Raw genomic sequence first — 26,402 nt, forward strand, 5'->3', positions numbered from 1 at the left:
GACACCTGGAGAGTGCGAGATGGCCTTTGTCTCAATAGCCTTCTTTTTGGCAGACTTCTTATTTACTGTTTTCTTTTTTTTTTGAGTAATTCAGCTGTTGAAATGGTTTCCAGATAAATAGAAGCTTAAGGTGCTATTAATCATGAGGAGTCATGATGCTTTTCTTTTGTAGTTTGGCTCTTAGACAAATCTGTTTCACCAAACTTTAGCAGTCTGAGTCATTTGTCACGCTTTTTGACTGTGTGGCAGTGGAATAATGCTCAAATTCAGGGTCACAAAACTAACACTCTGATGCTAAATTGGACATTGTGTCAAAGATGACAAGCACAGATGTTGGAAGAAGACACTGTTCTTTCTGACTTTACAGAATTTTTCCATTTGTCATGCATGTCATGAAACAAGAGCCTTCAATTAGTAGTTCTGAAACAACATATTCCAGAACTAATGATGCAGAGGTGGAGGGGAAAGCTAACCCTCTCTGTACAGAAGAACTGAAAAATGTATCTTTCAAAAATTGGATGGAACAGAAACAAGCTCTTCTGTTTTCTTCAGTAACTGTGAGCTAAGGAGGAAAGGATTGTCTTATCAGGAGATTTGTCTTCGTGTGGAAAAAGGGGTTAATTTTTGTATGTTTGTTTGGTTTTTGTTCCCCCTCCCCAGTCAACCAAAAGTTCTGTCACTGCAGTTTCACATGTGATAAACCAGAAAAGGTTAACACTTTAATCCCAATTTTGTGAACCGCTGGTGTAACATGTAGTAAAGTAAACTGTCTCTAATTGTGAATACTTTACAGGGAGCGTACTCTTATAACCATGTCTATACTCCTTCTGACGTCCAGATGGTGATTGAGTATGCCCGGTTAAGAGGCATTAGAGTTATCCCAGAATTTGATACCCCAGGACACACACAGTCCTGGGGAAAAGGTATGTCCAAAACAGTGTTAATGGTTAAAAGATTGTGGTAATAAGGGTACAGTAAGCAAATGAACTTCTTTAAAAGCAGCCTTTAAAGTACTTTGAAAGGCCCCTAATAAGAGATACACAAGGGGCAGGCTTAGTGGTGGTCATGACCTTTATGCATTAGAGGTACTACAGTGAGTGGAGAAAGCTGATGCTTCCTGTGCTGGCTGTGTGTGCAAAGGCACAGATACATTTTCTCTGCCTTTGACTTCATGTTGTAACTCTCCATACAGTACTCTTGAGTTTAGAGTAGTAAGTCTAGAAATAGTGGCTAGAAATAGTGAGTTGCTGTCTCTAGAGCAGAGATTTCTGCTTTGAGAAGGTTCTATTAGTAGAGTAGTAATCTACCAGTATGCAAAATAGCAAAGCTTGATGCTGCTTCACTCTGTCTTCTGGTTTCAGAGTAATACTTCTCATTAGAGAATGCTTGAATCCTGAAAGTGGTGGTGGTTACATGTACTCAAGGAGGAGGGAACCCTGTACCTCAATTCAAGCACTGACTGTGATTTTACTGCAATTCATGTAAGATAGTTTTGGCCAGACTGGAAATAGTAAGGATTTTTCTAGTGCTTCATAGTTTTAGCTTTAGCCATGGGGCAGGTCTTGTGCTCATCCTGCAGGGATGTGGCCATTATGTTGAAAGATGCCTCAGACTCTTTCTCACTGACTTAAAATGAGGAGGAAAGGAATAAGACAAAAACTAAATTTACTAAGCAGTGTTTCTGAATCCTTCATATCACATGATCTTTGCTGTTACAGAGCACTAACAAAAGCCAGTGGTTTGCCTGGTGATATATGAGGTGCTCTACATACATATTTAGAGCAAGGTTCAGCTCCCTGCCCTAAAATTCAAGATACTGGAGAGAAGGGAAAGGTAGTGGAACAAGTGTGAGGAGGGTAGTGGAACAGTCTACCACTAGGACCATGTTTGGGGGGAAATGTGCTCAAAGTAGGAAACACACAGCTAGGAAGGTTCTGGTGCTTGCTACTACAGTTTACCAAATTAATTGGACTTGGGACTCTCCAACCTACATATAATTTTTCCCTGTTTTTTGTTATCCTGATTTGTGCTGCTTCAAATATCTTGACTCAGGAACCAGTGCTTAGTTTTGATGTCTGTTTAGCATTCCTTTCTTGTGTAGAGGTAAATTTGTAGCAGAATGAGGTTGGAAGTCTACCTTGAGCCATATAATCTCCCACCTACTTAGGTGTTAACAAAGCGAGGTAATACAAAGAAAACGGAGGCCTCTGGAGCACACTCATTATATTTGGCTTCCTTCTATTTGGCTTCCTTCCTGAATCCATTAAAGCTTTTATATTCAAGTAGTCATCCAGAAGCTGTTTGCCAGGTATAGTGATATGTTCCATAAATTTGTGTGTGTAAAATCACAAATCTAAAAGTCAAAGTCCTCATTTCCAGTTAGAGGGTTCTTCAGCTTGGGCAAGTTGTTTTATTTTGTTCTGTGTCTCTTTTATTATAATTAGAATAGATGAACAGTTAACGAATGAATATTAATGTTTTTAATATGGGTAGCAGCCTCTTCCTGCTAGCAAAGTTAGCATACCAACATGGAACTGAATATCGTCTATTAATTGTTTCTATTAGGTCAAAAAGATCTTCTCACCCCTTGTTACAGTGGAGCACAGCCAACTGGGTCCTTTGGACCTATAAATCCCATTTTGAATACAACTTACGACTTCATGACTAGCTTCTTCAGAGAGGTCACCAGTGTATTTCCAGATGCATACATTCATTTGGGAGGAGATGAAGTGGACTTCAGTTGTTGGTATGGTGATGGTTCAAAGGATAAATATTTAGTGCCTCTTAAACTTGCATAAATCCATCAGTTATGGAACCGAGTTGTATGAGAGAGTTTTCACTGCTTAACCCAAAGATTCCTACTCTTACTTCTGTAACTCTGCAGGCAGAGCATTTGTGATCTTCAACAAGCAAGTGATGATGTGCAGAATTTTACTTTAGTAGTTTCAGGTGCTCTAAAGGATTTCTTTATTAAAATTAACCTGACAGGAAGAAGAGCTAGTATGGTAGAGAAGTATTATATAAGATAATTAACATTTAAACTCTTTGTGTTAAAGGAAAAGCTGTTTTTCACATTGACTTCTGTCTTCCAGAAGATCTGCTAACATAAAGTATTTCAATACTGACTCTTTTGTGCCTGTATTAAAAGTGTGGCATGTATTAATAGAGTTTTTCAGTTGGTTGTGGATTTTGAATATGTTGAAGTCTCTCTGCTGGAGTAACTAAAAATACAGAATTTGGAGCACATCTAAGTGGATGAGGTTTCAAATTCTAGTTAGTATTTGTGCATTCTCTTGATTTCAAATCCGAACACTCAGGAGTTACTTTAATTTTTAAAAAGAAATAAACCATTTGTCAGAAATTTTCTGACAAAAGTGTTGGTTTGCTTATGGGCTATTTTCCCAAATTCTTTATGTCGCTCCTGCAGATCCCCTGGTACTACGGCTGCTTTGTTTCCAGACTTGCTGGCAATCTTCCCACAAAGTCACGGAGCAGCCAGAGCTTGTAGGAGCTTGAAGCTGCCTGCCAGAAACTGCTTCAAAACAGGGACTCCAGTAGTTCTAACAGAGAAGTAGGGCTATTGGCTTTATTTCAAATCACGATGAAGCTGTTTCAAAATACCTAAATCATGTTACCCTGCTGCTGCTGCTCTGTTGTGCATTCCAGGCTCTGTTGTGCCTAAGGCATCAGATAGTATGCTGTGCATAGGTGGAAATGGTTGGGAAATCTAAAAGAAAACATTTTTTTTTAAACTTGTTTTGTTATTACTATTCAAGGAAGTCTAACCCTGACGTGCAAAAGTTCATGAAGCAGCAAGGATTTGGCATAGACTATGCTAAACTGGAATCTTACTATATTCAGAGGTGTGTTGTTTTTTTAATTCTTGCTCAGCTTTTCACAGCCACTATCTGAGGGTGGTATTGAGGTGCAGATACTGAAGCTGGTTTAGTTTGGCCTACATTGTTTTCAAAATTTGCCACATACTGAGGACTACCCACTTTCTTTTATTTTAGTACATTGAATGTAAAGTTCACAGCTTTAAAATGTGGGACACCACAAGGACATGCAGGCTAATTCTCTGCACACTCTGAATGTACTGGGTAACTTAAGCTGGCTATCTGCTGTAATGTCAGCACACAGGATGGGGAGGAAAAGTCATAAGGTTTTTGCAGCCATTTATTTCTCTTCTTAAATAACATGGATTTAGACACCTGTATGAGTTGATGAACATCACTTTGTGTTACTGCATGTGCATATTCTTATATGTGAGAGAACATCCTCTTCAAGGCAGAGCACGGAGGGCCAGAACCAGAAAAGCCTGGTTTGTATTGGTCCCCTATGCAGTACTGGGAGAGGCCTGATGTGCTTTAGGGTAGAAAATGTTGCTACTTTGTATGCCTCTACTGATCTCATTGAAGTTCATAAACATGATCTTATCTCTAAATTCTAGAATTTTGGATGTTGTTTCCTCCTATAACAAAGGATACATAGTCTGGCAAGAAGTGTTTGACAACAAAGCCCAGGTAAGATGGGAAAATAAGATACTTTTGCATAACAGCACAGTGTTGTGGGAGGCTTCCAAAGCAGACTATTACATAATTATGGTTGTGTCTTTTAAGAGTTACAGCAAGTCTGCTGACTTTAGCAAGTCTCCATAGGAGTGGGTCCTGCCTTGAAATTATCATTTATTGAACATGTTAAATAGGTGTAACAGGAATAAGTGGTTTCAGATAATACAGTACACTTTAGAGCATCAGCATAAACAGTAGGGAGGTCTCTGAGTTTCCATATTTAATTTTCTTTCTCACATAACTGTGCATTTGGTCTCGTAACACTAGGTGCTTAGCTTTTCAGAGCTGGTCAGAACTTTTTTTATTTCCAGAACTGGAGCATGTGGGAACCCTCTTATTAGGGTATTAACAGCCTACAGTATAACCTAGGTTTTGCTCTAGTGTGAACTCTGTTTAAAACCAGCAGAGAGATAATCAGCTTTAGACTGGGGAGGTGGTGGATAGCTGACAAACAATATCTTCCAAAATGTTCCTCTTCAAAACAAAACACCCAGTTTTGAAATCTATCATACTTTCCTCCAGATAGCAGCAATTGGGAGTGTCTTAATGTTTTGTGGGGTTTTTTTGTTTTGTTTTTCCTCCTTTTAGCTGAAACCAGATACTGTAGTTGAAGTGTGGATGGAAAACAGCTATGCTCTTGAACTGAGCCGTGTTACAGGAGCTGGGTTCACGGCTATCCTGGCAGCTCCCTGGTACTTAGACTACATTAGTTATGGGCAAGACTGGAAGAAATACTACAGTGTTGAACCACTTAACTTCCCTGGTTTGTTCCTTTTTTTTAATATGTGTGTTCTGTGCATAAAAGTATTTGGTTCATAGTAAGGTGTAAATGGAAAGAATAAGGCTATTTAAAGTGGTCATGTAGTCATTATCAGTTACACTGTAATCAAAGGACTTTAATGTCAGCTAGAACTCTGGAAAATTCTCAAATAAAAATGCAATTTTCCGCTTTTCACAGGGAAAAGTGTTACCTTCCTCAAGCACCTGGCACTGGTGCTTGTGTGAGTCAGGGTGCTGGACTGGGGGGACAGATGGATCACACATTAGGGGTAGAGTTGTGCAAAATGGCTGTTGGTAGACAGACACTGAATTTGCATGTTAAGCTTCTAGAGCATTAGACTGTTCAAGAAAAATACATGTTCTCTCCCTGTCTAAAGCTGCAGACCTCTCATGCTTTCCCTGGGTCTTTCATTTTGTGCAAGGTAACTCAGAGCTGATGAGGGAGAACACCGGACTTTGTAGCTTTTTCAAGGAATGTTGTGTGTGTGATAGAATGAACAGTCTCAATCAGGACTGAAATCTCTGAAGAAAGTCAGAAGGCTGTGGAAAGTTTTCAGAAGACAAAAGGTGAAGCCCTTTCTGAGAGAGAAGGGAAATGGGAATGGCCCAGTGGTTCTCACAGTCAGTAACAGGACTACAAGAATGTTATGTTTGTGCTCAAGATGGATATTTTATATCAAAACAAACAGCTGAACATGAATCATCTCTCAGTGCTGGAAAATGAAATTGTTGATATATGCCCATCTTCTGGGCAAATATAAATTTTAATTTTCTGTTTTTAATTTAGGAAGTGAAAAACAGAAAAAGCTTTTAATAGGTGGAGAAGCCTGCATGTGGGCAGAATTTGTGGATGCAACTAACCTCACACCAAGATTATGGTAGGAACTGCTTTATTTTTAGATTTTTAGAAAGCAAGCTACAAAAAGTGTTAATTAATCCAACAGGACTCTGTTAGTGATAACAGTGCTCTGTGCTGACCCTAAACAGTTACAAAAATTGATGCTTCTGGATCTTTACAGGCCTCGAGCAAGTGCTGTAGGGGAAAGACTCTGGAGCAGCAAGAATGTGACCAACTTGCAGGATGCCTATACAAGACTGACCAACCATCGATGCCGCATGCTCCGGTAAGATTAAAAGCTAAAGTAAAGCTTGGTTCTCATGCTTTATAACCAATGGAGTTTAAGTACAGGCCTAAACTGCTGGCCTGGAAATGAAGGGAGAAGAGCTAGCAGTCTAATCTGTCTATGTCATCTCATGTGTTTTTCTACTCACAGAAGAGTAGACAGGAGCTCTAGACAGTTTTTGCAAGTAACATTTCCAGAACTCATCAACTTTTTTCAGTGAAATACTAGAACTCATCTGTGCCTCTCTTACAGTCAGCACTTAAGACTCAAGCACTCTGCTCTAGTTCCTAGATCTAGTTCCTCTAGATGTCTCTGCATGATTCTGTCAGAATCACTGACTTTTAGCTTACAGTATAAACCAGCTCTTCAATCAGCTAAGAGTGACTGAAACACTCCTAAGTTTTGACTTACTGGGTTTATTTCAAGCAAGCTTAAAATAATGCTATAGGAAAATAACTATATGTAAATTGTGTTGTCTTCCTCAGTCCTGAGAAAAATTAGATACATTGAGAAAGAGTTAACAAATACATATTGAAAACAAGACTAAAGGGCTTTAAAAACTTATGTCCTATCACATAACTGGCTGGTGCATCTATTGATGGGGCTCAGAGAAAACACTGATACAACTGAAAATTAAGTGTGTAGTGGCTGTACCTCTAGGATTAGGGCTTTACAGTGAACTAAGCCATGCTATGGTTAACTTGCTGCATCTCCATCTTCTTCCTTAACTCTGGCACTTGTATTGCTGTATAGGGAGCTGATCCAGATTACTTCAACTGCTCTGGTAGTGCTAGCAGGAGAGATGCAGAATGCAGGGACAGACTAAGGATCATTCCCTGTACTTGTTGCACACTTTTTCCTCAAACTACTTGCTCCTGGTAAAACTGCTTTGCTGACATAAACTTCTATCAAACAATTCCTGCTATAAACAGACTACCTTAATATAAGCACATGTCCTCCTGAAAATGACTGTTCATATAGGTTTTGAACCAGAAAAATGCTAAAGAAACCATTCCATTTCCACTGATTAAATGAACATTCCTCAGATCTGCCAGTTCAGTTGCCTTTCATGTATACAGGGTTTCCTTAGCATTGTGTGAATTAGAAGAGCTGATTTAATCCATCAGGCTGTTGTAAAGTCTCAGAGCAAAGTACTGTATCCCTACTAACATTTTTATGCATGATACAGACCACTGGCCTGTAGCAGGCCAAGGAGCCTTTCCAAGTAGAATGAAGAGCTCTGGCTTGCTCTGCAGCTGGTTGCCAGGGAGTGAGGGAATGGGTAGGTACAACTTTGTAACAGCTCAATCATGGTCACTGCAAGAACAGTAGCTCTGCCTAGCCAAGGCCACTCCTGTTGAAATAATACCATGAAAGCAGTAGCTGCTATTCAGATCTAAACTCAGCTTCCTGTAGGATACAGCAGCCCAAATTGCAAAGAAATGGAGATGGGAGAAGGGAAACAAAAAGGTGGGCGTATATTCCAAAGCCCTAGAAAACATAAGAGTAGGTCTTGCTTAGGGGCAAACAATAGTTCAGCTGTGGTATTTCATTATTCAGTTTCTTCCACTGCCACTTTCAAGTGCAATTTAAACACACTATATATGTTATCCTACAAGTCAATGCAGCTGTACTCTCTAGCTCTTGAATATCCAAGAAGCAGAATTCTGACTACAACTGCTTTAACTCTGAATCATCTCTTTGTACTATTTCACTGCATCACCATAACCTACAAGGATTTGTTTTTAAAGCCACATGAGAGCTGGGAAAAAAGCTTGTTTACCAAAACTGGCTCTCCAAAAAAATGAATGAAAATGGTATACTTAGAGCTACATGTGAAGGAAATATTGGGGCTGGGAGCAGGAGTGTGCGAATGTCAACTGATTCATATTTTCACATTTTTATGAGGACTTTTCAATAAAAGCAATAGATTTTGCAGAACATCAAGGTAACTAGCCTCTGAATTTAAGCTTTTCAACCTGTTTTCTAATATCCTGGTACTGCTGATAGAAATGGAAAAACTGTACTTAACTGAGGTACAATCAGTAGGATTAGAGTAGGGCTCTTTTTCACTCCCTTAATAGGCCATCTGTTATTTCTTGGAAGTAGCTTTGTTTACACAAAGATTAAAATAGAGTGCCAGTATCTCTCTTCCTGCTTACACAGCCAGCCTGGTGTTTGATTATAATCACATACACTCCACTTTATTTTAACAGCCGTGGCATAGCAGCAGAACCTGTGTTTGCTGGATACTGCGCCCATGAAGCAAGAGGGTAGTAACTGCTGCAAAGACTTCTACTTAACAACCTGAAGTGCCTCTGGGGTATGTGTGTGTATATATATGTGTGTGTGTGTGTGTGTGTATATATGTATATATATATACATATACATATATGGAGTTTGGTATTTGAACCAAGACTTTTAAATTTTCACTTTAAAAATAAAGTTACTTGACATTCTTGTTGGAGTAAAAATGGTTTTTCAGCTTTCATTAGAAAGAGATTCTTCACTGTGAAATCCTGAAACTTGATACTGTAGAGAGACCAATTCCAGTTTACTTACATTCTCAAATGGAAGGGAAATAAAGCTAAGATACTGTATTTAAAAAGCAAACTGTCCTTTTACTTCAAATTACCTTATTTGCCACTTTTCTATATAACCAGGTAATTGCAAATGAGAACTGACTTTTAACACATAGCAGATCAGAACCATTGCAGCTTAAATCACTCATTCATAAAGGTCAAAAAAAAATCTTCCCTCAACAAACTCCAAGGTGGTAGGTAGGGATTACTGTGCTGGGAGAACTCTGCATTTCTTGTATTTTTTTGCACAGATTTTACTCAATTGCAGAAGCATCTCTTCTGCTTATTTGCTAAACCAAACTCAGATAGAAGTTACACACCCAGACCTGAACTCTGGTTTAAGTTGGTTTCTAACAATACAGGAAGTAACACTTAACAGTTGTACAGTTTAAAATGCTTATTAACCATATTCTTTTATTCAGCTGAAAATAAATCAAGATATAGACTGCCAAAACTGTGAAATTATTTCATTTATAGACATAAACTTCACAAACTTTACTTACTAAAGAAACAAACCTAATGGCACATTAAGGTGCATTTAGTGCTCATATCCATGAAGAGCATTTGCATCACTTCTCATTGTAGATCTCTTTAAGATAAGAATTTTCAAAACTGAATTGTGGCTGCATCTCTGGTTCAGCTGCTTTACAATTACAAGGCTGTGCCAGAAGAACAGTGTCTCTTGAGCCTTCCCTTGGACAGTTAAAAGCACAGGCTGCTCATACAGTAATAATTCATCATTTACAACAACTCACTGGTCCCAGATCATACTGATGTACATAAATAAAATCCTGAAAATATTTAACAGGGAGGATAGGAAATATCTTTATTGTTCTACAGAGTAAAGCCATCACACCAACCCCATCCTCCTCTGAAGAAGTACACTTTGCTCTTGACTGTTCAGGACGTGATAACTGGCAAGCTCCAAAGTGAAGGTTGCTGAGCCTGATGTTAGAGAACGCAAAACTGTTGAGTAGCCCTGAACAAAAGGGAGAACACATCACTCAGTTTAGGATAAAGAAAAGGTAAGTTAGCATAGAACACTACTTAGGTCACACACAGAGTGTCAGAAGCATACTGCAACATACTAGTAAGTTAATTTTTTAATATTGCGATACATGCATGAGTCCACCTCCTAATATACTTTTTAAAAAAACCCTATTATCTGTAAAACTTGTTTCTGTGACTTACAGCTGAGAACATGCTGGCTTTACAATCTAAATCCAGCATAAAAACACTACTAGATTTGCGGGCACTTGCTTCAGAGCATCAGTTATTAAAATATGATAAAAGACATCCATTCCAAACTTACTCATCCATAAGAGAAAAAGTGAACTGAAGCCTAATTATTTTTAGGTATATAAAAAAAATCAGATTTGCATTTTACCATCTTTTACCATCAGATAATCACATACCATCACTTCTGCTAGTGGAACAGCAGCAACCACAACTCTGTTATCTTGACGACTCTGGATTTCCTGAATACTACCTCTCCGCTGTGCAAGGTCAGCGAGTGCTGCACTGAGATGATCTTCACTTACTGTGATTTCTAGGTTCATCAGGGGTTCCAGTATTTGTATACCACCTTTTTTCAAAGCCTACATGGAAGGGAAGGAGAGTTATGTTGACTACCTTCTTATATTCTTGTTAATAGAAAACTGACGTAATAAGCACTTCATAAGACAAGCTAACCCTGCTTCCCAAATTCTCTGCTTCTGAAAGCTTAAAGTCGTCCCCAGTGAGGGCATTCCCCTGTCAGAGAAGAACAATTACCTGATACTGATATATATTTTCCCAGTAGTATACCACACTACTGTGTTCTGTGGCAGCTTACAGTTTTGCTGTACCTTTTGCATACAACGGGAGACACAGGCTGATACCATCGTGTGAGAGGTGTCGGGATTCACCGTTAGTGATTGCACTGTCACATCTACAGCCTGAACTGGGAATCCAAGCAAAGGTCCTGGGGGGGATGGGGGGAATAAAAAAAAAGCACATTTGCCTTTCAGAATACTAAGCCACAGGCAAAAAGTTTCAGGATTAATTTGGAGTTTCTGACTTTCCTCTTTTCCCTCTTCTTCCCCTTTAACCTCACAGGGGCATGACCACTGGTCTTGTGGCTTATTTTGTGGTTTTGTCATTACATACCTTTGCCAAAAGGGTAAAGGAATGCAAACTCATACTTTCTACTCTTTACCAAGAGCACAGATAATCTGCAGAACCAGAAGTTCCCAAGTGTCTTAATCCACACAACCATTCCCAAAAATGAAATTATTTTTAATACCATTATAATATCTAAAACTTGTCTGTTGAAACAAGACCTTATTTGAAAAAGTAGTGAAACCTCCTGTTTAACCAGAAGCCTGAATATCTTCTGTATTTTCCTTCTCAACACAAAGTGATCACAGCAAAGCCTGAGACTAATCCACTACCTAAACTGTAGGGTTAACACAATTCCATGAGGGATGAAGTGTCCTGTTTCTCCCTCCAATCTCTCAACCAGACCAAAAACTGTATTAGACTGGATGGGGGGCCTGAACCACATTTGAGAAAAAAAAACCACAGTTTTTTCTATAGAGAACTTGGCCAGGTTTGTTTGTTTATCGTATTTATTTATTTTTACTATTTATTCTTATCTCTTACACCAGATTAAAAAGCAAACCAAAGGAATCTCAAGCTCACTGTTGAGTGACTAAGAAATCAAACTTAAAACCAAAGGCATGCTGACTTCCATGGCAGAGGGAAAGGGGTGTTTGACAATTTTTGTAGTGAAGGAAATGTCAGAATTTTCCTTTACATTTAATGTTAATAGGTACTGTCTTTTAGTTTTCAAGCTACCAAGGAGTTTTTCATCCTAGGAATATATTGAACTGCTCCTGATGGAATGTTATACCTGTGTAGCTGTCACAGCACTTCTTTACCTTGAATGCATGAATTCATTATTCCGTTTTCTATAGCACCTTTGAGTTCTTTGGGTAGCACTTCAGTGACACTTGCAGCATACTCGATGATGGGTTTTGTCATTGCTTTCTCCCCTAACCTGGGCCTCACCTCTAATTCCACAGTTACAAAGTGTCGTTTATCTCCTATTGTTTTGTCCAATATATCTGCAAGGGGAAAAAAGAAGCAAAACAACCATTTGGAAAAAACCCTAATACATAAAATTCATCTGAAAGTTACTCATAAGATCATTTAAAATAAATGAAGTTACAAAACCAGAAACAAGATCTTCCTTCCATTCACTCATTTTACCTGTAGCTTGGGAAGCATTTAGGATGGTTTCTCTGTATGCTATTTGAAGAGGTCCCAAATAAGTTTCAATTCCATATTCACGTTTGATTCGGTCATGAATTATCTCTATGTGTAGTTCTCCCATGCCACAAAGAATAGTCTAGTAAGAAGAGTTAAGGGAAAAAATATGTGGAACCTAGAGTTCTAATACAAACTGTTGAAGCAAGGACTTGAATGCTTTTAACAATCTCTTAGAAATATTTCTAATTCTAAGGAGCCTATAGAGAAAATAGGACTGCTTTAGATCATCTGACATAAACACCAAGTGAGAGGGTAATTACCGTTGCTGTGGCCACTATAAAAAAGGTCATCTTACATTATCTTAAAGACTATGTAATTCGAACATTTTTACATACAGAACTGTCAAAAACATGGAGAGTACAAGATGACTTCCTCTACTCTGTAAAGTAGTAGTTCCTCTACTCCATTTTAGTTTGACGCACAGAACTTTATATATATATATATGATATAAACATCTACTGAAAATTCAATAAAATCTCAGTATGTAAATAAACTAACTGAGGACTGGTCTTGACAGCTCTAAAATAAAGCTTGGTTATGAGGTAAGCAATAGAAGATTCATCTTACTTGTCGTGTATCTGGATCTAGCTTCACTTTTAAACTTGGATCTTCACGCTGAAGGCAGCTCAATGCATTATCCAAGTCTGTTCATAAATATCAAACATTTTATGTAAAGAGACCTTAGTAATTTGAGAATCACAATGACTGTTTACACTGCACTTCCTCATAAGGTCAAATCTTAATCTCAGAAGAAATCAAAATTACTCTAGAGAAGCATAGATTTTAGCAAACAAAGTCAACTCAAATTACAAGCAACTTGCAACTTCTGATTCTCTCCAACAAATTAACTGCATGCTACACAGAGCTTTAATTTAATTATCATAAATACTATTTTCAGAGTGCTGTTTTGTACTTGTATGAAGACAGAATGGAAACTCTAAGTGCCTCATTGAATTAGTAAAAAGTACTTTTACAGATAAGAAAAACTCTCAGCTAACACATCTATGATTTGCCTAAATATTTCAAGATGAGTTCATTAAAAACTTCAAATGCAAATTATTTTTTTCTGATTCTCCATTACCTTAACTGCTGAAGAAACCAGCTACAGAATGAAAAACTCACAGCTGAAACTGCATTTATCTACCTTACACTCTTTGGGGGGGAAAAAGAAACTCTCACATTAACCAGGTGTGCATGGACTGGGGACAAACATTGTTTCTTACACATGTGGATATGGTTATGCTTGAATATCTCATTTGTAGAGTATTTTATCATATTCTTAGGCAGCTACATTGTACCTTGTTGTTTGGCCATTGAAGGAGGCTCAATTGTACAGAAGAAGACAGGGTCAGGGATCTCAACACCTGCCAGCAGAAGGCTCTCTCTGGCACTGGTAGACCTCTTCTCTCCCCCAGCATCCCTTCCAGCTCTGCGAGCTGCAGCTACTGCTGCAGCCTTTGATGACACTATGGTGTCTCCAGTGGCACTCTACAGATCAACAACCAGTGACCCACAAGACACAGGATGGGGAGAGGAGTGGATAGGAAAAACAGCCAAAACAAAAAAATCAAAACTACTGACCACTTCTTTTCCTCAAAACCATTTTTGTTAACCTCCACTTATTTACTTATTTATAAACAATTACTGTAACTTCTCTCTTCAAATAACTAAAATGATCTGCAAGAGGAAAAGCTGTGCTTGAATTCAGAATAACATTTCTTTGTCCAGTTCACTGCATAGTTAAATCTATAAACCAGTCAAGATATAATGCCACAAAGAACAGTACTGGTAAATAAAAGTTTGCTTATGCATGCCAAAGGTGGTTACATTTTGAAAATCTGTGCAAATGAGATCTATGCAGCCTGTTCACACAATAAAACACTGAACTAGTAAATTAATAGGAGCAAGCATGAAACAAACTTATTTGAACTTAAGTTAAACTGTTGCTTTTGGGTAACTTATTTGGAACATCACTCCTTCTCTGTAGGTTTCTCCATGGCATTATACTGCAGCTCTTAAAATACAATGTAACTACAAGCTCAGAACCCTTCTAAATAAACCAACTAAATAAACCCTACTAAAATACACCTTCAGTTTTCAGTCATTTTCATGTCATCAGCACTGCATCTCCCAGGTCAATTAGTGATATTTGTATACTGTAATATTTCATTTTAGGAGGAAGTACATGTACATGTACTTCAAATACAGCAAGTTTACTTACGTTACAATAAATCAGGAACACGTATGAGATAGAGTACATATAGACATAAAAAGCACACTAGGGAAACAAGGTCCCTTATAGAATCAGTATTTTCCATTACCTGTTTTAACCCCACAGTAAGGGCAATGTTGCCAGGCATTAGTGATGGTATTTCAATCTGCTGATCAGCAAAAGGCAGGAGCAGCCGGCTCATTCTTTCACTGAAAATGAAATTCTTGAATTACCCAGGACTTTCACAAAGATTCCAATGCTACACTAAACCACATCTCTATCTTACTCACGTGCAACTTTTGTTAATATTATATACAGCCGATTGAGGTTTCAGTGATCCTGAGTAAACACGAATGAAAACTAGTGGTCCACGACATTTATCATGGAGAACTTTAAATGCTAGGGCACACAGGTCATCCTTGTACCACTGTCTGCAAAATAACCAGGCACAACAAAAAAGCGTACTTGTAGGATTAATCCACTAAAACTCACATTTACCTAAACTGCAACTGATTTAAGCATATGCTTCTTAATCTAATATTAACAGGGGCAGATTTTTAAAAATCATACTAAAATATATTACTTAAGCAGTTCTAGCTCCAGTAGGATATGCAAAATGTTACATAACTCAGCCAATATTAAAGTCAATACCTAGTCCTCAATTTTGTAAAATCCTCAGATTAAAAATAGACTTTAGAATTCTGAAGTGCAAGTTTGACAACTGGAGAGAGATGCATACAATTTCAGTTGCACTGACCAAAGGAGGTTCAGTAATGAATTGTATTTTTATGTCTGCACATCTTTGCTGTTATTTAATATTTAAAACCAGTAAACATTTTTAACGTTATGAATACTTTGTTGATATTTTTTATTTTATCCTTTTATGCTTTCCTATTTATTTTTCCTTTTTCCTGATCCTCCTTTTCTCCTTGTACTTACAGAAACTCGTATGAACGCTCATTAGGTGCAGGCAAATACAAAGTAATAGCATCCAGTAATGGCTGCACTCCTTTGTTCTTCAGCGCGCTACCACACAGTACAGGCACCGCTTTCTGAGCTAGTGTGACTCTGCGGATAGCAGACTGCAACTGAAAAAAAGCATTATTTTCTGTCAACATGTGAACTACAAATTAGCCCTAAATTGCATTTCAGCTATCAGATATTGCTAACAAAATCCCCAAAGTTAAGTATGCTTTCAAGTATAACATCACTCTTCCAAACTCCTTTCGCTTTCAATTAGCTCCAAACCATAAACCCAAATATTTAGATGCTAAAACAGAAGAGACTGCTTTTAAGATTTCTGAACATTTCACTGAGATCTGCAGCTGATCTTGCTCTTTTTCTAACAGCCCTTTTGATTCAGAATGTTGTACCTCACCACTTTCAACATGCAGCATCTGAAGATCCAATAAATTCATAGCAGTTGAGATGCTACTTTTGTTAGTATGAACCAGCAGCTTGGACACAAACTGCACAGACTCTGCCTGGAAATTCCATTCACCTTTCCATAAATGCTTTTGTAGCAGCGTAACTTTCAAAAAAACCTTCCTGAACAAAGGTACCCTATTTTTACAGTTGTGCCTAGCAGGCCTGAGAATCATAGTGCATTATGGTGTAAAATTCATATTAAGCTTGAATATACTTTGTCTTAAATTCACAGGACTGGAAATTCACTACAAAAGCTGGTGTGATTTTTTTGGTTGTTGATGATAAAAAATGCACATCTGCAAAAATTATAATCTGCACATGCCAAAGGAAGAAAACTGCAGCCCTTTAGAATAACTGCTAGTAAAAACTTGTTTATAAATAATGAAATTTTAAAATTACCTTGTCAGCTGGTATTAAGTCAAAATTTTCACTATATTCTCCTAGAACCAGTTCAGCAAATTCATCATCCAGATCTGCAACCTTCAACACAAGAGTTCTTTATTAGTTGGCATATAGCAGTTTCACAGATGAGTCACAAATCTTGTTATTTAGGAAATACAGCTAAACAGAGCAGTAAGAAAGCCTTTAAAGACACTAGAGATCATAAACTCAGATGACAGAAAATTACAGAAGTGAAGGTTTTGAGAAAGGATGCTTGTTTTTCTCCCTGAAACTGAAAAAGCCTGCAGCTGTACAGTGACAGCCATGAAAAACATAACTGAGCGTATCTCAGATTTGCAAACAAGGTAAAGTCTGAAGTAAGCTGCAAGTAGCCTCTGTGACCCAACAGGTATACAGCTGGAAAAAACAGACAAGCCTTCAGGGGATTTTGACCTTCATGGCAAAGGTTTGTAGGTCCAAGAGCTCATCTGTGTTTTCAAACTGTATCACTTAGCTTGACAAATAAATTAACTCCTCTTTAATCCTCGTCTCACATCTAACCTTGCACTGTCATACACTCAGGACACCCTAAGAGCAGAAAGGCACTTGGCCCCCTCTAGTGGCTACGACAGCAATTGACCAAACACTGAAATGAATTCTTAATAAGCAATTAGCTGTTTAAACAAGCTAATAATTAAAACGTAAGAGAGAAAGGAAAGTGTTCATTTAATCAAGCAAAAGCAAAGTGTGCAAGATGGCTGGTATTTGAACTACAAAATTTTACAGTGTTTCTGATAAGGAGCAGTAATAAGACAGAAAGCATGTAATACAGTATTTTATGAACATAAAATTATCTCAATTATCACACTACTGGTCCACCCCTTCCTGCTTCAGGAAGGACCCAGAAACGAAAGAAAAAGTACCCAACACTGTTCTTACAAAGCCTTCTATCTGACGATACATTTCTTAAGATAAAAGGCTGAGTAATAACATTCCCATTTAAAAACTGGAAAATTTGAAAACCAGATTGTGCATGTGTTTTACTGAACCTGGAGCAATATAAAATGAAGATCTTTGATTCTGATGTTTCAAAGGACACTACATCCATTTATGCACTTGCACAATGTTACTCAAAGTTGTAAGAAGGGCAGCCCTTCCAGAAAAATGTATTGATATCTGCAATAAACATAGTTGTTAGCCTCCCATATTTCTGCTTACAAAAGTATGCATTCAAATGTAATCAATACTACACTTTTAAGCTGTATAAAACCAAATCAAATGCCAAAAAAAACCTCTTTACTTGGAGAGAAGATTTGCTTAGAGTCTCTCAACTACAACCAACTCTTTCAATGTAATTCTATAAATTACACAAAATAATGTGAGATCCTAAAATGCCAGCTAAGGGAAGAAGAAAAACACTCTGGACAAACTATTTCAAATGTTCTGCATCGCTCAACAGGCAAATTATTCTTTTGCATCCAACGATTCTTACATTCTTCACCCCTTCTAAATTGTCAACTGCGCAAAAACTAGTATCAAGTAGGTTAAGTTTCTATTGCTTTTCTTAACTTCACAGTGTAACAATTTATGTTAAATATTTATACTGTTCTTTTCTCATCTCTCTCATGGACTTTTTGGATAGATCTGGAACAATGGTGGGATTCAGCTGCCTCCAACAGAGTATTTAGTGCCATTCTGACCAGCCTGCAACATCCTATCCAGCTTCTAGCTGCCACTCCAGAAGGGTATGGATATCCTCTACGTTCCGGGTCACAGCCGCCAAGCCTCATGTGAATGTTCCAAGGATTGTTTGGCAACTAAGACAGTACAAGATGCCATATTAGCCAACTGAATACTAAACGTGGTGCCCACTTTCTTCAGCTCCCTTTTTATAAAACAGGGAGTATTTTCCTTTTTATGCACATATAACACACCCAGGGAATCCAGCTCTCTCTACTCAACATGTTTTGCAATCAGATATTAACATTTTCCATGTGCATGAAGTGTCTTTGACAGGTGGAAAGTGAAGAAAACCTGGAATTAATTCTGTAAGAACAAATGCAGAGTCCTGCACCAGGGACAGAACAAATTCACAAATCCATCATCAATCCAGCTTACTAGGAGACAGCTCTGCAGAAATCAACCAGAATCAACCAGAGGGTCCTGCTGGACAAGTGAGCATGAGTCACCAATGACCCCTTCCAGTGACAGAGGCTACACACTGGGCTGCATCAGCAAGAGCACAGCCAGTGGCTAAGGGCAAGTGGTGAGCTCTCTACCCTGCACTCGTGAAGCTACATTTAAAACACTGACAGCTTTTAGGTTCCTCAGCGCAAGAGACTGTCAAACTGGGAAGTCCAGTGGAAAACCACTAAGGTGGCTGGAGTGCAGCTGGAGGCCCAGAGAGATGTGTCTGTCTGACTTTGAGGGGCCAAGGGAGCATGCAAATACTGTCTCTTACTACTTGAATTGGTAGTGGTGGTGGTGGTGGGCCTGCTTCAGGGAAAACAGAGCCAGATTCTTTTCAGAAGAGCAAATGGAACGGACAAGTGGCGCTGTCACAAGTTGCAACATGGTAAATTCTTGTTGGACAAAAAGAAATAGTGTTGCACTACAAGGATGATGAAGCACTGGCAGGGGCACCCTGAGGGATCATAATCTCTATCCTTAGGGACTTGAAAACTCAGCTGAACAAGGCCTGAGCAACCCGATCTAATGCTGAAGTTAGCCCTTCTTTGAGCAGGTCACTGCACCAAATACCTCCAGTGGTTTCTTTCAGCCTGTGTTTTCTACTGTTCTAAACAATGGTTTTAAATATATTATGTATTTACTTTAGAACTTTACTTGTTCTATTAAGGTATTTCTGGCATCCTGGACTTCTTGGAACAGGTTGGGATCATCAGCCGCCAGCAGCAGCGTTTGTTCAAAATTTTTTCCATCATTCAAATCAGAAGTAGGTTTCCAAATTATCTGTTCCTTAGTCACAACATCCACCAGTCCTCTGAAGGTCTTGCCTTCCCCAATGGGCAACTGCAAACAGAGTGCAGATTTTACATAGCTGCAAAATATTAAGAAAGGAGTTCCATTTGAAAAAAAAAACAAACAACAAAAACCATTTGATTTCTAAGCTTACCTGTAAAAGCAAAGGTTTTGTCTTCAACTTCTGTTTGATACTCTCAACAGCATATGTAAAACTATATAAAAAAAACAAAACAGGTACTAAGTTACATAAAACTTAATGATACAGTTACATAGGTTTACCATTCCGTATTTACTGCAAAATCACTCCTACAGTTACATAGAAATACCCATCTGCATAATGAAAGTATGTATAAACATAATTGGCTTGCTCTGTGCTTGATAGAAAAAACTTTAATTTGATTGGGTACATTCTCTTACAAGGTTTTCAGTAATAATTAAAATAACTGTCTAAATACCTTGCCCTGTTTTTGTCCATCTTGTTCAAAAAGCAAATTCGCGGTATCTGATGTTTATCTGCTTGTCTCCACACTGTCAGACTTTGGGCCTAAAGCAAAAGACAAAATGGCAACATTAGTGCCGGTAGCTGGGCTATAGGCTCCCCGAGACAGCAGAGGGACTGAGTTCAGAGTACAGAAGGGTGCTGTGCTAAAGGTGTTGCAACAATCCCATGTTTAGCAGCACAGATGAACTCCACAAGCAGCTCATACCATTTCTCAGCTGTCAACATTCCCTCTCCTTCACTATGGGCATACAGGCAAGGGAACATGGAGAGAAGCTAAGCATCACAGGGGATACATATGGAAAAAAATCCTCAGTAATGTAGACACTTAAGACTTTATTACCAATTTACTTAAGCAAGCATTTCTGTGACTACACATACAGCGCTAAAAACTACTGTAGTTTTGCTAGTAATTTGTGTACTGGTGAGCCATTTAGGATACACGTTTTTAATTGAAAGTTAAACAAGGCATACGCGAAAATCAGTTAATATTTAGAAATAGTCCTTTACCAATACATAAAAATAATGCAAGAATTTCCTACAGTTTTAGAAAAAAAACAAGCAGATCTGTTTTGTCACTGGAGGCAGGGGCTGTTACTCAGTACAGGTTCATACAGGATGGCACCTAAATGTTTTTCAATAGCAAGTTAAATAGTGTGACTCACACTGATCGAGAGTTCTCTCATCCCTCATCTTGGAAAAAGGCATGTCACATGGAACACAGTGATTTCACAATGTGTAACGTTTCTACAGGATTGAACTACTCAAACATCTCACACTATAAAATCAAATTCCAGTGTGCCTCCACCTTTTCTCCACTATGCCCCAAAGGGTGTGTTAAATAGGCCATCGGGAAAGGAAGAAATTCTGGCTGAAAAATACTCATTTTTTACATGAAATCTGAAAATGAGAAATGAACAGATAATTGTATTTTTTCCAATGGTGGAGCTAGCCAGAAGCACTCACCTTAATTAACATTTGTAAAGGACAGCAACAAAACAAAAAAATCCACAGACTTTAATGGCAATCCCACTTACTTGCTCATTATTGTGGAAATTCCTGTACACCACAGGATTTTAAGTTAAATGCTTAGCCTCCTAAAGCCAAATTTTGATCAAAGCATCGAAAGAGATAATACAGAGCAACACCTGTGTACTATTATTTCAGTCTGTCTTTAGACACACACACACAACAAAAAAATCTACCACCTATTTTTACCTCAACACCAGCTGAAGCATCAAACACTGCTACTGCTCCATCCAGGACCCTCAAGCAACGCTCAACTTCCACTGTAAAGTCCACATGACCTAAAAAAAGGTTTTCTTTCATACCATCATAATTCAAACAGGCAACATCAACAGGTCATTACTTTTTTTTAAAAATCATATAAAAAAACCCCTCTGTCTTCACTTGCAGAGAAATATACCCACCAGTCCTTGAAACACACAAGATTGTTACATGGCAATCCCAGGATTGAGAGCGGCTTAGTGTGGAAATGTCTGAGCTCACTTTAAACAAGCTAAATTAGGCACCAGCAAACAATAATTAGCCAAAGCTGAACAGAGCTCAGTGTAGGCCTTTTCACTGACACAATTATACCAACTAAATGTTGCACCATATTTAAAACTTTGGTTCTACAAAACCTTGCCTCATCAACTCTTCCCTAATAATGTGAGTTCTGCTGAAGTGTAGTACCTGGGGTGTCAATCAGATTGATTCTGTAGTCCTTCCAGTCAAATGTAACAGCAGCAGACTGAATGGTAATACCACGTTCTCGCTCTTGTACCATAAAATCTGTCACTGTATCCCCATCATCAACATCTGTGAACAGGAGACAGGATTACAGTTAGGTAGGTAAGTAATTCAAAAGCTGACACTGTCAGAGATTTGAGATTTGAAGTACTGTCCTTTTTACATCTGTGAGCTATGAAAACTAGCCTTTTCCAGAAAATTGTAATGTCAGCTAATCTACCCAGGCTCCCTTTCCAGGGATCAAATGCTCTGTAAGTCAAAGACAAGCAATTTCAACAACTTTTTTGTTGTCCTTAATCCTAGTTAACATGAGAAATTTAACTAAAGCAAAGTCCAAAATCATGAATAAACTAGTTTCAAAAAATGGGGCTGCACTCATTGTATGGAATGTGATCGACATTTTACAATTCGGTAATTCATTTTAAACCAAAGTGTATATATAAAAAACAACAAAAAAACCAAAACAAAACAAACAAGTAAGAGGTTGAGTTTTGCTTGTGCGTATTTTTTTTAATTTTTAATACAATGATAAGCAATTCCACATTTTTAAACAAGCACGCCACCAAGTTCAACCACTCCACCAGCCTAACACCTTCTGCCATTCTCATATACAGTAGAGAACAAGGGATTAAATTTAAAAGCTCAAAAAGTAGCACAAATGGAGGCTGCTGTAACCCTTTCAATCTTGAAGGAATTCTGTGAGTTGCTGAAGCAATGAATTCTTCCTGTGCTATGGCTGTCAAAAGAAAAGGTTACTTTTTTTTAAACAGGTTTCTTTACATGTGAAAAGAGAAGGGAAAAAACAGCTTTACCAGAACGGCCAATAAGCCACAAGTACAACATGAAGAGCCTCTAATTAGATGTTAAACAAACCATAATGCACTATAAGAAAAACAGGAATTTGTGATCTCTCAAAGTACAACTGCCTTAGAATGTAATGCAATGTGCATTAAAATTTCATTATGTTGCAGCACAACTTTGGAACTACTGGCTTCTATGCTAAGTATCCCACCAGCAACCTCTAACTGCATTGCATGTTGTTGTATACTATTAAATCTCTCAAAGCTACTGAAATACAAAAAGTATTTCTAACCTCCAAGTGTTCTTATGTATCCAGAATAATACAGCATTCTCTCTGTTGTCGTAGTTTTCCCTGCATCAATGTGGGCCATAATGCCAATGTTTCGGATTCTGCATAAAGTGAAAATATTGCTTTTAATGCAGGTTTTTTTAATTCAGTGATAATGTTACTTACTTAAACAATTAATATTTGCTGAGACTAGCACACTAGGAGAATAACTTTTTTCCTCTGTTGCCTATCTGAGACAGTATACATTCTGATACTGAAGTATGTTAGCACTGAAAACATGGATTTTCTTCAAATCAGTTATTTTGCAACACGTTTCCACGTTTCACTTCAGGGAAAGGCCAGTTCCTGGCTTCATCCTTGCAGTGAGTCGAAAACAAGAAACTGACTCAGCAGCTGAATGCCAAGTGAAGCTTTTATTTTCTACCTCTACTTTTATAGCTACAGCTAAGGACCTGACTATGCAGCCAGTCAGGATGTTCACATACTACAGCACTTTCCCATCCATCATTTCCCATACTTTATGGCCAGGTGTTCCACGACCGAGATATCCTGCAGCACACCATGCATACCATTCAACCAGTGTTCTGGTCGAGATAACCCAGGCACACAGTGCTTTGTGTAGCTTTGAACTCCTACTTTTAGGCTGGTCCATGGTCCTGTTATACTTAAAAACAACATAGTTTAGTCTTTTAAAGATTGCCTTTGTATAAATCCCACCTGCTATTTATTCTCTTAATAATGTTCTCATGGGAATCCCAGCTTCTGCAGCGCCTTGACTTGTCGCTTGTTTCTCCACACATCCTTACCTGTGTGCCCTCCCCACAGACACACACAGCCCCTCTGCCTTCTTGTCCATTCCAATCCCTAATCCCTGGTGCCTGAAACAATCCACTGCATATATACTCTGTATGCCTCAAATCTAGCATCCAAGTTCCCACAAAGTTGTCCTTGATTCTGTTTAGTTGAGTCTTCCTTTCTGAAGTACCCATATCTTCCAAAACTGCTTCACTAGCTCTGCGCATCACAGACTTGCAATCAGTCCCTGCATTCACCATTCATGCTAGCTGAATTCACTGTTGGGACAGAAGTAGTCTTTCAAGAGAATTTCACCCCCAAGCCATTCCTCTGGCAGCTTGGTCCCTAATTACCTTGCCCTCATTAGTAAGGCTCTCATCTAACATGGCTGAGCACTCCGACAAGCACAAAGTATACAGCCTTGCCCACATGATCGTCTAGTTGGCAAGACATGCCTTCCCACTCGTTCAGCTCCCAGCAACCACCATGGATTTGGAGCTTCCCTAAAAGCTCAGTTTTGATGTAAATAAGTTATTATCAGTGATGATGTAAATAAGACAGTCCATACGAGACTGATACCAACAATTGTTCTATATTGAACTGTCAGGCAAAAGTAAGCAAGTACTAACTTTAATTTAGAACGTGCACATGCACTAAGCATGTGATGAGCACAGCAACAACCTGTGACTTCTTATCACATCAATTGCTCTGACTGTAGGTTACATCCAAAAAATAAAATAGTATGACATACCTGGATATATGAGGATTAATGACAGAATGCAGAGATTTAACATCTCCTGGAGACAAACAAAACAAAACAAAACAAAACAAAACAACAATCTGTAAGACTGACCCCAATGTAGAAATCATAGGTTTTATCAAAATTAAAAATACTTAAAAAAAAAAATACAAGCTTGTGAAAAAAACCCAAACAGAGCCACAACTCATTTAATTTAATTTTCAATAAATATCTCTCTTGCAAAAAAAACGAGAAACTGCTCAAAACACTTGTAACTTAGAAACAATAGGGAAAAGTCAACACAGGAAAGTATCATCAGCACAGTCAAATCTTACTCTGCAGAAGCAATAACAAAACATGACACAGTTCAAGACAAATGTAATACTGACATTCATCTGAACTGGCTATTAGACAACAAATTTGAAAAGACACTTCTCTAAATACTGAAGCTAGGTAGCATAATTCTGAGGGAGAAAATGTAAACTGACCTAGGTTAAGAAAACATGGGACTGAGGAGTTCTAAATTTGTATTTTCTTGAAAGATATTTCCTCCCTCACATCCTATTTAGTTGGAAAATAAGCTGCAAAGCTAAATTGTTATGAAACTACTCCATAACTCTGTTACAGAAGCCATTTAAGTTGTGTTTCAGGAACTCACTTTCCTAGAGCTTTAGTTTATCTTTGATAGGCCTAACAGAATATAACCCTATTTAAACTAGCATTTCTTCACCATCTACAGAACATCCCTCTTAGCAGAGATATTAAAGAGGCATCTTATAGGTTAATATCTCAATGAAGACAAAGACTGATCTTATGAGAGGCAACGTAGCAGGCTTTCGTATCTCTTCTTTTTCTTATTTACTAGGGCTTTATACCATACATACAGAGAAAAGAGCAGCAGTACAAAACACTTCTCTTCAGTACCTGAATCTTTTAACTGCTATTTGCACTTCATACACCAAATTTGATAAATAATGACCAAAAGAATACTATAAAACACAATTCAGTAATTGTTCCTCATTTTTAGAGTAATCCCTACTATTAAGGAAATAATTTGATTTAAACTTTTACCTGGTGGAGAACTGTAGTTCCTTAGACTGCAGTTTTGTTGTATCACACTTATGACTCTCATTTTTGTCCTCCTGAAATATATGTGCTTAAAAGGAAAAAAAATATAGAATATTTATCATTATAAATAATTACCGTGTAGGTACATTCTTTGCCAGTTGTAGAAAACTAAACTCAAAAAAATATCTACAGGAACTGATACTGTTGTTAGATATTTATACAGTCTCAAGATACTAGTTATTTGGAAGCAGAAGCACGAAGATGGTAGCACCGAGGTTTGAACCAAGTCTAACCCCAGTATTATTTAGGAAGTCCAGTAAAAACCTATGATAGCATCAAAACATGTTGTCAGTAGCCACAATATTTTAAATACATCTAACTATTTGTGTAAATAATACAAATTTAGCAGTGGCAAATGTTAGGTAGTCAAAATCACAAATAACTAAGGAAGTTTACAGAAAAATTACAAATTAAATTGCCATAATTTGACTTATGTGAAAACCAAATCCAACATGGAATCAAGTGTTCTGTTTGGATAGCAATTTTTAAAGGGAAGACCAAAAAAAAAAGCTTACTCAGAGTAACCTGAGTATTTATTTTGCTCACAGAGAAAGTATCAAAATTGGGAAAAAGTTTACCTCATAGCACAAACATGATGACTTCAATGCATTCATCAAAAATTTCCTCCTAATTCTCAACATTCTGGCTCTCGTCTCTAAAGCTGTCCCCTGCCAAGGCAAGTAATCATACAAAATGTTTATGACAGGGAACAGGGAACTATATTACTTCCATATAAATCAATCATGACATAATTTCAAATTAGATCAGGTTACCTGCTCTGCAGATTAAATTGGTGTCAGATCTGTAAAAATAACGTTCATAAGCCTTAAAAATGAGGCATAAATGCATACCCACAAACACTAAACCTATTTCTCAATCAGCAAACAGTAAAGCTGAAAAATTAACATCAGAGTTTACACTCACGCTCAGATAAGCTCTTGAGTACCCATTACCGACCAGTGAAGCGTAGTTATTCTGACTGCCAGAGAGAAAGGGGGGGAGAGAAATGTACGTATTTGAGACTGAA

The 26,402-nt window shown here is 37.9% G+C and overlaps 2 protein-coding genes across 2 annotated transcripts in view; one reads left to right on the forward strand and one right to left on the reverse strand.

The window, feature by feature from the left end:
• HEXB (hexosaminidase B (beta polypeptide)) overlaps positions 1 to 8,930 on the forward strand; it is a 14,537-nt gene extending 5,607 nt beyond the window's left edge. Inside the window, exons 6-14 of the mRNA XM_010193687.1 lie at positions 794 to 923; positions 2,566 to 2,746; positions 3,777 to 3,863; positions 4,451 to 4,523; positions 5,160 to 5,334; positions 6,139 to 6,229; positions 6,371 to 6,475; positions 8,692 to 8,824; positions 8,875 to 8,930. Of these exons, the coding sequence (XP_010191989.1) occupies positions 794 to 923; positions 2,566 to 2,746; positions 3,777 to 3,863; positions 4,451 to 4,523; positions 5,160 to 5,334; positions 6,139 to 6,229; positions 6,371 to 6,475; positions 8,692 to 8,752 (903 nt within the window). The 3' untranslated portion in view covers positions 8,753 to 8,824; positions 8,875 to 8,930. The remainder of the gene's footprint in view (positions 1 to 793; positions 924 to 2,565; positions 2,747 to 3,776; positions 3,864 to 4,450; positions 4,524 to 5,159; positions 5,335 to 6,138; positions 6,230 to 6,370; positions 6,476 to 8,691; positions 8,825 to 8,874) is intronic.
• Positions 8,931 to 9,907: 977 nt separating this feature from the next.
• Positions 9,908 to 26,016, reverse strand: GFM2 (G elongation factor, mitochondrial 2). Its single transcript, XM_010193688.1, has 20 exons — positions 25,954 to 26,016; positions 25,319 to 25,403; positions 24,260 to 24,305; positions 22,717 to 22,814; positions 21,567 to 21,692; positions 21,090 to 21,178; positions 19,828 to 19,916; positions 19,524 to 19,584; positions 19,235 to 19,420; positions 16,409 to 16,489; positions 15,521 to 15,669; positions 14,872 to 15,012; positions 14,691 to 14,790; positions 13,668 to 13,857; positions 12,937 to 13,013; positions 12,310 to 12,448; positions 11,979 to 12,164; positions 10,905 to 11,020; positions 10,473 to 10,655; positions 9,908 to 10,036 (listed from the first exon to the last, which is right to left on the reverse strand). Exons 1-20 carry the CDS (start codon positions 26,014 to 26,016, stop codon positions 9,908 to 9,910), a joined length of 2,334 nt encoding a protein of 777 aa, XP_010191990.1.
• Between the last annotated feature and the right edge of the window lie 386 nt (positions 26,017 to 26,402).

This window comes from Mesitornis unicolor, unplaced genomic scaffold (assembly GCF_000695765.1).
Source record: "Mesitornis unicolor isolate BGI_N332 unplaced genomic scaffold, ASM69576v1 scaffold47421, whole genome shotgun sequence".
In the NCBI taxonomy this organism is placed as follows: domain Eukaryota; kingdom Metazoa; phylum Chordata; class Aves; order Mesitornithiformes; family Mesitornithidae; genus Mesitornis; species Mesitornis unicolor.

Excerpts from the sequence above, each read along its gene's own strand:
- GFM2 (XM_010193688.1), bottom strand. The coding sequence starts at position 26,016 with ATGTTGAGAATTAGGAGGAAATTTTTGATGAATGCATTGAAGTCATCA. Across the intron at positions 11,021-11,978 it reads AATGAATTCATGCATTCAAG|GACCTTTGCTTGGATTCCCA; the intron begins GTAAAGAAGTGC and ends CATCCCCCCCAG. Across the intron at positions 10,656-10,904 it reads TCTCCCGTTGTATGCAAAAG|GCTTTGAAAAAAGGTGGTAT; the intron begins GTACAGCAAAAC and ends CCTTCCATGTAG.